This window comes from Oncorhynchus kisutch, linkage group LG5 (assembly GCF_002021735.2).
Source record: "Oncorhynchus kisutch isolate 150728-3 linkage group LG5, Okis_V2, whole genome shotgun sequence".
Classification (NCBI taxonomy): Eukaryota; Metazoa; Chordata; class Actinopteri; order Salmoniformes; family Salmonidae; genus Oncorhynchus; species Oncorhynchus kisutch.
In genome coordinates this window covers 67,671,788-67,684,239 of record NC_034178.2, presented here as the reverse complement: position 1 = coordinate 67,684,239, position 12,452 = coordinate 67,671,788, and the positions used below count along the sequence as shown (strand labels likewise).

General features: G+C 43.8%; 1 protein-coding gene across 2 annotated transcripts in view; it reads left to right on the top strand.

Annotated features, from left to right (window-relative positions):
- LOC109891658 (collagen alpha-1(II) chain) overlaps window positions 1-9,342 on the top strand; it is a 79,062-nt gene extending 69,720 nt beyond the window's left edge. For both annotated transcript variants that reach the window (XM_031825711.1, XM_031825712.1), the window contains 10 exons: window positions 484-591; window positions 892-999; window positions 1,280-1,441; window positions 3,018-3,179; window positions 3,546-3,599; window positions 3,746-3,853; window positions 4,200-4,488; window positions 4,787-4,974; window positions 5,340-5,582; window positions 6,892-9,342. In XM_031825711.1, coding sequence (XP_031681571.1) covers window positions 484-591; window positions 892-999; window positions 1,280-1,441; window positions 3,018-3,179; window positions 3,546-3,599; window positions 3,746-3,853; window positions 4,200-4,488; window positions 4,787-4,974; window positions 5,340-5,582; window positions 6,892-7,038 — 1,569 coding nt within the window. In that variant the 3' untranslated portion in view covers window positions 7,039-9,342. The remainder of the gene's footprint in view (window positions 1-483; window positions 592-891; window positions 1,000-1,279; window positions 1,442-3,017; window positions 3,180-3,545; window positions 3,600-3,745; window positions 3,854-4,199; window positions 4,489-4,786; window positions 4,975-5,339; window positions 5,583-6,891) is intronic.
- The last annotated feature ends 3,110 nt before the right edge of the window (window positions 9,343-12,452 follow it).

The following is a 12,452-nucleotide window of genomic DNA, read 5'->3' as shown; positions in this document are numbered from 1 at the left end:
GACACACTGTTCCTCTCTGGTCTGAATCACATAAGTGGAGGAGAGTAGGATGCAGTGCACACAAATTTTTTTCTTGCTTTTCAGTTTTAAAAAATGTTGATAGTTTTTTTGTTGAGATTCTTGATAATAACACGCTGTCCCCCTCTCTTCCTCCTCTCCTCCTCACTTCCTGTCTTCCTCCTCACTTTCTCCTGTCCTCCTCTCTTCCTCCTCTTCATCCTCTCCGCCTCTCTTCCTCCTCTGTTCTGCCTCTTCCTCTCTTCCTCCTCTCTTCCTTCTCACTTCCTCTCTTCCTCCTCTCCTCCTCACTTCCTCCCTTCTTCCTCTCCCCTTCACTTCCTCATCTCCTCCTTCTTCCTCTCCTCCTCTCTTCCTCCTTTACTCCTGTCTTCCTCCTCTCCCGTCTTCCTCCTCTCCTCCCGTCTTCCTCCTCTCCTCCCGCCTTCTTCCTCTCCTCCTATCTTCCTCTCTTCCTCCTCCCAGGGTCCCGATGGTCCTTCAGGCCCTTCAGGTCTGGCTGGACAGCGTGGTATTGTTGGTCTTCCAGGACAACGTGGAGAGAGAGGTTTCCCTGGCCTGCCAGGACCCTCTGTAAGTCAAATTCACATTCTATTAGATTACAGTTAGAATACATTTACACATTGATTAATTAATAAATGATTGATGAATTATTATACAGTAGACTATGGGTTGCTAAAGGCGACTTGACACCCATTTATTAATTCATTACAAAATAATATTTTACAGTCAATTGCCTTGTACCCACCCCACCCAATTTCAAATAAGAATGGATAGATTCAAAGAAAATGATCAGTGAAAATATGACTATTGATTAGATGAGTGTCAACCCCTACCGGTGGTCCTCCAACTAGCCTGTGTCCATCTCCCCAGGGTGAGCCTGGTAAACAAGGATCTCCTGGTGGAAGCGGAGACCGTGGGCCCCCTGGCCCTGTGGGGCCCCCTGGACTGACTGGACCCGCAGGAGAGCCCGGTAGAGAGGTCAGTGTCTGTCCCATAACATGGGTTGTGTCTGAAATGACATCCTATTTCTTCTATAGTGCACTACTTTGGAACAGGGTCCACATAGGGCTCTGGACAAATGTTGTGCACTACATAGGGAATTGTGTGCCATTTAATGCAGCACAGTGTCCCCAATATGGCCTCTCATTGTCAACTCTATACCTGCAGTACAGTACGTTAACTCACTGTCATGATTAAGTGAATCACTAATTATGCTTTTGATACTTTTGATATTAAACCATGTGTAATTGTCTCTCAGGGCAACGCTGGTTCTGATGGACCCCCTGGTAGAGATGGAGCCACTGGAATCAAGGGTGACCGTGGTAACACCGGTCCTGCTGGTGCTCCTGGCTCCCCAGGAGCAAATGGTTCCCCCGGCCCTGTCGGCCCCACCGGCAAGCAGGGAGACAGGGGAGAGGCTGTGAGTATACACCCTATAGCACCCCTCAACATCCCCATGGAACCCCTGTTTACACCTCGTAGAACCCCTATAACACCCCTCAACATCCCCATGGAACCCCTGTTTACACCCCGTAGAACCCCTATAACACCCCTCAACATCCCCATGGAACCCCTGTTTACACCCCGTAGAACCCCTATAACAACCCTCAACATCCCCATGGAACCCCTGTTTACACCCCGTAGAACCCCTATAACATCCCTCAACATCCCCATGGAACCCCTGTTTACACCTCGTAGAACCCCTATAACATCCCTCAACATCCACATGGAACCCCTGTTTACACCTCGTAGAACCCCTATAACATCCCTCAACATCCCCATGGAACCCCTGTTTACACCTCGTAGAAACCCTATAACACCCCTCAACATCCCCATGGAACCCCTGTTTACACCCCGTAGAACCCCTATAACATCCCTCAACATCCCCATGGAACCCCTGTTTACACCTCGTAGAACCCCTATAACACCCCTCAACATCCCCATGGAACCCCTGTTTACACCTCGTAGAACCCCTATAACATCCCTCAACATCCCCATGGAACCCCTGTTTACACCTCGTAGAACCCCTATAACACCCCTCAACATCCCCATGGAACCCCTGTTTACACCTCGTAGAACCCCTATAACACCCCTCAACATCCCCATGGAACCCCTGTTTACACCTCGTAGAACCCCTATAACACCCCTCAACATCCCCATGGAACCCTTGTTTACACCTCGTAGAACCCCTATAACATCCCTCAACATCCCCATGGAACCCCTGTTTACACCTCGTAGAACCCCTATAACATCCCTCAACATCCCCATGGAACCCCTGTTTACACCTCGTAGAACCCCTATAACATCCCTCAACATCCCCATGGAACCCCTGTTTACACCTCGTAGAAACCCTATAACACCCCTCAACATCCCCATGGAACCCCTGTTTACACCTCGTAGAACCCCTATAACATCCCTCAACATCCCCATGGAACCCCTGTTTACACCTCGTAGAACCCCTATAACACCCCTCAACATCCCCATGGAACCCCTGTTTACACCTCGTAGAACCCCTATAACACCCCTCAACATCCCCATGGAACCCCTGTTTACACCTCGTAGAACCCCTATAACACCCCTCAACATCCCCATGGAACCCCTGTTTACACCTCGTAGAACCCCTATAACATCCCTCAACATCCCCATGGAACCCCTGTTTACACCTCATAGAACCCCTATAACATCCCTCAACATCCCCATGGAACCCCTGTTTACACCTCGTAGAACCCCTATAACATCCCTCAACATCCCCATGGAACCCCTGTTTACACCTCGTAGAACCCCTATAATACAGGATGCCAGGACATGAAGTTGAGTTTTTCACTCCATTTCTATTTCTCAGGATATGCTGGATATGTGATAGTCCACTTGCATATTAATGTATGCATTAATCCATTAACTGTCTTTGATTTAAAGGACATGTAATTGAGTTCACTCAGATACTAATGTATTGCAACCCGTCCTAACCCTGTGTCTGTCTCTTGGCTGTTCTCTAGGGAGCTCAAGGACCAGCTGGACCTGCCGGGCCTGCTGGAGCCAGAGGAATGGCTGGACCCCAAGGACCCCGTGGAGACAAGGGTGAGGCTGGAGAGGGTGGTGAGAGAGGACAGAAAGGACACAGAGGATTCACTGGTCTGCAGGGTCTGCCTGGACCTCCCGTAAGTACCCCCCCCCCAAATCTCCCTGTACCCCTAATCTCCTGTACCCCCTAATCTTCCTGTACCCCCTAATCTTCCTGTACCCCTAATCTTCCTGTACCCCCTAATCTTCCTGTACCCCCTAATCTTCCTGTACCCCTAATCTTCCTGTACCCCTAATCTTCCTGTACCCCTAATCTCCCAGTACCCCTAAACCTCCTATACCCCTAATCTTCCTGTACCCCTAATCTCCCAGTACCCCTAAACTTCCTGTACTCCTAATCTTCCAGTATCTCAAATTCTCTCTATACCCTAAAAAATCTCATTGTACCTTTTATCTGAAGTTGTGTACATCCTAGACATTGTCTGACCAGTGTCTCACCACAGGGTCAAGCTGGAGACCAGGGTGCATCTGGACCTGCCGGACCAAGTGGATCAAGAGTGAGTATAGACAAAAGCAGTAAAAAGTCTAACACAGCGTTTTGAGAGGTACCTGTCTTATTCATACTCAACCAAAGAGCATGGCAGAAAGAGCTATAGTGTGTACAGAAACAGTACATCTGAATCCTTGTGTGTGTTCTGTTTAGGGACCTCCCGGACCTATTGGTCCACATGGAAAGGATGGTTCCAACGGTATGCCCGGCCCCATCGGACCCCCCGGACCCCGTGGTCGCTCTGGAGAGACTGGTCCCTCTGTGAGTAACGCTCTCATCTCTCAACTTACTGTATCTTAAGGATCATCAAAGTTCACAGAGCAGTGGGTGACTTGGTGCCAATCTCAAATGACACCCTATTTCCAATACAGTGCGCTCCCTTTGCTCTGGTCAAAGTAATGCCCTAGGGAGCAGGGTGCCGTTTGAGACGGCAACACTTGATGCTACCTGTACTTGAACTCCTCTTTGCTCTGTGTTTTTCCTCCTCTGTAATACCTATGGCACTGCGCTGGTAGCAATACATCACCTGTACCTCGTAGTCTAGCATCTTGGTTTTACAATATCTTCAATCAATTAAGTATTCTATCTTTCTATCTGTGTATCGCAGGGTCCCCCTGGAAACTCTGGTCCCCCTGGTCCTCCTGGTCCTCCCGGCCCTGGTATCGACATGTCTGCCTTCGCTGGCCTGTCTCAGCCTGAGAAATCCCCCGATCCCCTGAGATACATGAGGGCCGACCAGGCCTCTGGAAACCTGAGGACGCACGACGCCGAGGTGGACGCCACGCTCAAGTCTCTCAACAACCAGATTGAGAACATCCGCTCCCCCGAGGGCTCCAAGAAGAACCCTGCACGTACTTGCAGAGACCTGAAGCTGTGCCACCCAGACTGGAAGAGCGGTGAGTGACGGGATAGGAGCGACGATTGCCTCTTTGTTAGGGGACAAGAGTTTAATAGACCAACAGGACTTGACCAGGAATGACTTGGGGTCCTAAAGTTTCTCCTGCTATGGTCAGGTGATGTTGTGAGGTTAAACTCCTACCCCTACTGATTAGATCGGGAAAAACTATGTGCTCATGAGGAAATCTGGAAGGTTCTATAGTGTTCAAAAGACAAAATAAATATGACCAGGTGTATTACAATTACATAGGAAGTACTACTGATTGAATGTGACCTGACTCCTCCGTCTGTCTGCAGGAGAGTACTGGATCGACCCTAACCAGGGCTGCACCATAGACGCTATCAAGGTCTACTGTAACATGGAGACCGGAGAGTCCTGCGTCTACCCCAAGCCCGCCAGCATCCCAAAGAAGAACTGGTGGTCCAGCAAGAGCAAGGCTGCCAAACACGTCTGGTTCGGAGAGACCATGAACGGAGGATTCCACGTGAGTCACCATTCAATCCCTCTTCTATCCTCGTTATATGATTTTGATCATAATGAAAATACAAAAATACACATTTCCTCTTCAGTCTCAGATTCAATCTTTGCCTTTGGTAAAGTGTTTTTTTTTTAAACTGGCAGTGAATTTTATATTCTCAATTGATGCCGCCAGTCTGAAGAAGTTTGCTTCATTTTTGGTTCTAGTTTTAACCAGACATCATACAGTATATAATTATCACATTGGTCCTAACCTCCCTGTCTCCCCCTCCTCTTTCACTAGTTTTAACTAAAGACATGTTATAATTCCACATCATTGTACTGGATGTAACCTCTCTGTCTCCCCTCCTCTCTCTCCGCTGCCCTCTACAGTTCAGCTATGGCGATGACAGCCTGGCTGCCAACACGGCCAGCATCCAGATGACCTTCCTGCGGCTGCTGTCCACCGAGGCTAGCCAGAACCTCACCTACCACTGCAAGAACAGTGTGGCTTACATGGATGGAGCCACGGGCAACCTGAAGAAGGCCGTGCTCCTCCAGGGATCCAACGATGTGGAGATCAGGGCCGAGGGAAACAGCCGCTTCACCTACACCGTTATGCAGGACGGCTGCACGGTGAGAGGATGAAAACACACACACACACACACACACACACACACACATACATACATACATACATACATACATACATACATACATACATACATACATACATACATACATACATACATACACACATACACACACATACATACATACATACATACATACATACATACATACATACATACATACATACATACATACATACATACATACATACATAGACACACCCACACAGACAGACAGACAGACACACATCCATAGACACACCATACACACATCCATAGACACACCATACACACATCCATAGACACACCATACACACATACATAGACACACCATACACACATACATTGACACACCATACACACATACATAGACACACCATACACACATACATAGACACACACACACACACACACACACACACACACACACACACACACACACACACACACACACACACACACACACACACACACAGAAACTCCAACATTGCAGTCTCGTGGGGTTCATTCTTGAGGCAGTGTCTGCTGTCTTATAACAGTATCATCCCTCTCCTCTAACAATATCAGCCCTGTTCTATAACAATATCAGCCCTATCCTCTAACAATATCAGCCCTGTTCTATAACAGTATCAGCCCTGTTCTATAACAATATCAGCCCTGTCCTCTAACAATATCAGCCCTGTTCTATAACAATATCAGCCCTGTTCTATAACAGTATCAGCCCTGTTCTATAACAATATCAGCCCTGTTCTATAACAATATCAGCCCTGTTCTATAACAGTATCAGCCCTGTTCTATAACAATATCAGCCCTGTCCTATAACAATATCAGCCCTGTTCTATAACAATATCAGCCCTGTTCTATAACAGTATCAGCCCTGTTCTATAACAATATCAGCCCTGTTCTATAACAATATCAGCCCTGTTCTATAACAATATCAGCCCTGTTCTATAACAGTATCAGCCCTGTTCTATAACAATATCAGCCCTGTTCTATAACAGTATCATCCCTGTTCTATAACAATATCAGCCCTGTTCTATAACAATATCAGCCCTGTTCTATAACAATATCAGCCCTGTTCTATAACAATATCAGCCCTGTTCTATAACAATATCAGCCCTGTTCTATAACAATATCAGCCCTGTTCTATAACAGTATCAGCCCTGTTCTATAACAGTATCAGCCCTGTTCTATAACAATATCAGCCCTGTTCTATAACAATATCAGCCCTGTTCTATAACAATATCAGCCCTGTCCTCTAACAATATCATCCCTGTCCTCTAACAATATCAGCTCTGCCTCTCTGTCCCCAGAAACACACAGGAGCCTGGGGCAAGACAGTGATTGACTACAGATCTCAGAAGACCAGCCGGCTGCCCATCGTGGACATTGCTCCCATGGATATTGGAGGAGCGGACCAAGAGTTTGGAGTCGACGTCGGTGCAGTCTGCTTCTTGTAAAGACAAAGGAATGAAAAAGGAAAAGCTGAGAAAAACCCCATAAAAGATGAGGGAGAGAGAGACAGAGAGAGAGAGAGAGGAACACACACTTCTAGCAAAATGAATGAAAGAGAGAAAAGAGAAAGATCAAGTCGCTTTTTTTTTTTAAGTAAAAAGTGATTTTTCCAACTAGGATATCTGCACTGAATGGCACCGGCAATATTCATCTGTGATTTCATCGACTTCCAGTCTCCCTCCGTCAACCCCTCCCTCCACTCCACCCCCCAGCCTGGGAGCACCTCCCCACTAACAAGTAGGAACAAAGGAAGAGGAGAAGGAGAGAAAGGGGGAGTATGTCAGAGCATGACAGAAAGAGAGCCGACTTGGTGTTATTTATTTATTGTTCAGGTGTAGGTCCCAGGTGTGTTAGGACTGAGTGTGTTACCCTGTAAAAAGGCCCCACGCACAACTACATACATAATCTATCAGTTCCCCACCTCCCCAATCTCCTCTTTTCTTTCTCCTATTCCATTCCATACCTTCTCAAACATTATATCAAATCCAAACCAAAAACGGAGCAGTGTGATAGGTGCAGGTGTTCCTAGTTCCAACCGCCGCCCCAGTGTGTATCAGGAAGTTACTGTGTATTATAATATAGTCAAATGGTGCTATTGCTGTAAAACCAGTCTGTATTCTTTAACAACCAGATACTGATGTATTAGTGACATGTTCATAATGTGTATATATGTATATGTGTGTGTATACATATATCTACAGTTTTCAGAGAGTACATTTCACGCTGAGATTTGTTTTCAGAGTGGTAAATGTCGCACCCCCCCCCCCCCCCCCCGCCCGACCACAATCCCCCTCATTGGCTGCCCAATGAAACAGAAACAGCGTCTATCATTTTTGTAAGAGACATGTTCAATTCGGGATTTCAATCTCAGATCTAAACTTATTTTGTTTTGTTTTAATTATATTATAAGCTACCTCACGCTAAAAAAGAAAGAAACAACTAAGCAAAGTTATCCAAGTTTACAAATCCAGCTTGGGTGATCATATCTTTGGTGCATGAGACCCCATGTTGTGAGAAGACCACCAGAAGGTGCCTTTAACCCTTGACCTATCCCACTCCACTTTGTCCCATATGCCCCCACTGTCCTCTCACACAGGAAATACCCTCTACCCTGGCAGGAAGTACCTTGGCCCTGGCCACGCCCCGTAGGAACAGGCCATGCCCCCCTAGGAACAAGAACAGGACAGGGCTGTTAGACTTGAGTGAGTTCTTTCTCACAGTGATATCACTACTAGACAATCCAGACCTCCTTTACACACAGAGGAAAACCACCTACGACCAGGGCAGAGGGTGCTTTTATTTTTGAGGGTGTGTATATTTTGTATTATTAATAATAATAATAGTATTATTGCTAATAATGATAGCATTACTATTATTATTATTACTAAATATGATGATCATGATTTTGTTTTTGTTGCAGTTTTGATTCATGTAAATTGGAAATAAAAGGAAAAACAAGTAACAGACTGAAGTCGCTTTTTTAATTTTATTTTTGGGGGGATTTTGATTGTTATTCATCCTCATGTTGCTCCAGAGAAAAGTGTGCATGAACTATCTGGGAAGGTCTTTTTTCTGTACCCTGAATGTATGATGAAACACTTTTCTGTTGCTATTATGTTCCCAGAGATAGAAGCAATACCAAATATTGATCCTGTGTCCTGTATGCACACTGCCTTGGTCTGTGTGTTTGGGCTAAATGCATATTGAGGGGTGGGATGCAGTCAGAACACACAAGGAGATACAGTGGAGAGGTGGATGATGGTGAGCGGCCATTTTCTTTTTGTTTTATTTGTGGGAGAGAAAAGGCTCAATTTAGTGAGGAAGTGGAAAGTTCATATCATGTACTATTTTGTATGTGTAAAATAGTTTAGCAATATTTTCAGATCGTTTTTAAGCATGGTAGATAGAGGTGGAATGGGAAACATTTCCAACCACAATAATCAGTAACTGTATGGGTTTATTATGTCATCCTGTACTTTTTATTTAATTTTCTTTCCTGACTTTACATCTTTCACCTTTCACCGTAGCAATAAAAGGTAGAAGCATTTCTCTTAACAACACAGAGCCACGTTTGTTTCATTTTTTACATACATTTTTTTTCTTAAACTTGGTTTTAGAGTAAATTTAATATTTAATGTATTGGTTTCCAAATCTATGATGTAATCTTTGTTTTAATAATTATTAACATAAAGAACAACAGGTAAACAAATCAACAAAAATACATCACAAATAAAACAAATGACACAAAAGGAGGGATGCTTGGTTCTTGTGTTTGGGTCATTGGCATTTCCACAGAATCGGTTTTGTCACTCAGGTTGTGGTCTACATTCATTGTAGCCTGTGACACAAAACAGTTACAGAACAGTTAATGATTGTACAGTGCTATCAATTAAAGGAGCTGTGCTATCAACATCAAACCGCAGGTGGTTTGAGTCAACTATTATTTTGGGTAAAGCAATAAACAGTTGAACATCTAAAATCCAGATAGAAAGCATGTAGAAATTATTATGGAACTATATTTCTATAATTTATAATGGACCTATATATTTATATAAATTATAATGGACCTATATATTTTTAAATAACTGCCATTTTCTGGGCCACAATTTTTTTTGACAAACTAGTAATTGGTTTAAAAAAAATCTATGTGGCCCTCCGTCGAATTTCCGAAATCTCAGTGTGGCCCTTGAGACAAAAGTTTGCCCACCCCTGATTTAAAGGGACAGTGCTATCAGTTAAAGGAACAAGTTTTGTCATTTGTTCAATTATCACAAAAATGAATTTAAATATTTTCTTAGTTAATTTTCACAGTTTCCCCACAAACTGTACTATAATGGATCTCTGACCAACACAAACTGTACTATAATGGATCTCTGACCAACACAAACTGTACTATAATGGATCTCTGACCACCACAAACTGTACTATAATGGATCTCTGACCAACACAAACTGTACTATAATGGATCTCTGACCACCACAAACTGTACTATAATGGATCTCTGACCAACACAAACTGTACTATAATAGATCTCTGACCAACACAAACTGTACTATAATGGATCTCTGACCACCACAAACTGTACTATAATGGATCTCTGACCACCACAAACTGTACTATAATGGATCTCTGACCACCACAATCTGTACTATAATGGATCTCTGACCACCACAAACTGTACTATAATGGATCTCTGACCAACACAAACTGTACTATAATGGATCTCTGACCACCACAAACTGTACTATAATGGATCTCTGACCATCACAAACTGTACTATAATGGATCTCTGACCAACACAAACTGTACTATAATGGATCTCTGACCAACACAAACTGCATTCGAATAGAGATCTGAACACCACAACCTGTACTATAATGGAAATATGAACACCACAAACTGTACTATAACAGAACTCTGAACAGCACAACCTGTACTATCATGGAAATCTGAACACCACAAACTGTACTATAACAGAACTCTGAACAGCACAACCTGTACTATCATGGATCCCTGACCACCACAAACTGCATTCGAATAGAGATCTGAACACCACAACCTGTACTATAATGGAACTCTGAACAGCACAAACAGTACTATAATGGTCCTCTGAACAGCACAAACAGTACTATAATGGTACTCTGAACAGCACAACTTGTACTATAATGGATCCCTGAACACCACAACCTGTACTAGAATGGATCTCTGAACATCACAATGATATACACATGCAATACAAAGTAATATAGGGTTTCACAACAAACATGTTGCTACACAGTGTCTGAGACAAATGGAATAGAGAAATATCTATCACGTTTTGATATTCACAGGAAACTCATTACAGATGGGCTGGTGAACATGTACTCCAGTTTGTTCATGAGACACTTAACATCCTATTCTGATCGCTATAACAACGATATGGTCCAGGAATGTCTAACTTTGAGAGGCTAAAAACTTGCCTTATTACATCACATGTCACAATGGCCTGCTCTCGCTGTGTATAAAGACAACTGTCTCTTAAACTCACTTCAGTCACAATTTGAAAGTCCAGGAGAAAAATGGAGGACCATTACTTTAAAAAGATACTTCAGGATTTGGCAATGAGGCCCTTGACTTCCACAGAGTCAATCCAGTCTTCATCCAGTATGAAGGAAGTTAGAGGTTGGTTAGTGAGCCAATGCTAGCTAGCATTAGCACAATGACTGGAAGTCTATGGGTATCTACTAGCATGCTAGCAGATACCCATAGGCTTTCACTAGCACTAGTTAATCAACTTCCTTCAAACTTCACACAGAGATATAATGGTATCCATGAGTTCATCTGACTTTGGTGTAGTAGACAAAGTCAAAATCCCAAAGTGTCCCTTTAACCCCACAGACAGGCTTTAAAATTGCACTTAGAAGACCATTTAGGATCCACAGAAACGAGCTGTTCTGAAAAACCATGTTTGTGTCATTCCTCTGATAAGATCATGTTAATTATTATTAAACCACTCTAAATCGGGTTGTAATTACATTTTTCTGCTTCCGAGACAGCTGATACCCTGCCGTCATACTCTACTCTCTGCTTCCGAGACAGCTGATACCCTGCAGTCATACTCTACTCTCTGCTTCCGAGCCAGCTGATACCCTGCCGTCATACTCTACTCTCTGCTTCCGAGCCAGCTGATACCCTGCCGTCATACTCTACTCTCTGCTGCCGAGCCAGCTGATACCCTGCCGATACCCTGCCATCATACTCTACTCTACTCTCTGCTTCTGAGCCAGCTGATACCCTCGGCCAATTTAGAAATGATTGCTTGCTGCGTACTTGATGACCAGAAACTGATTTGCCACCACTTCGTAGAGCCAGAGTAAATTTAGAACAGCACAAAGTAATCAATGTGGGGATTGAGAATATAGATGACTAGCTGGTTGGGACTCAGTGACCTTGTAGCTTGGGGGTTAAAACGGCCTTCACTGCCCTTCAAAGCCTGGAGTAGAATAGCTAGTTCTAATGATCCAGAATATGAATCAACATCACATACCCTTTGAACCTGATGGATAGAGTACAAACAGACCCTCTGATTAGCCTTCTGGTTTGTAAGGACCTGCTATCTGCCGTTCAAAATGAATTAGGTCAAGGTCTGTTTTCTCTGTTAACAGTCTAATGGAATATGAATGCCACCATTATTTGACGATGAAAGGTGCCAATAAATATTGACTTTTTTTTGCGATTCGCTATTTAGCTCCTTCTTTCTTCTTTGTGTCTTTCTCTCCATTTGGACACTGTTAAAAAGCTGTGTTTTTTTGTCATTTCTAAATAATAAATGAAAAATATATTTAAAGTATTGGAAAGTATACTGAACACAAATAGAAAC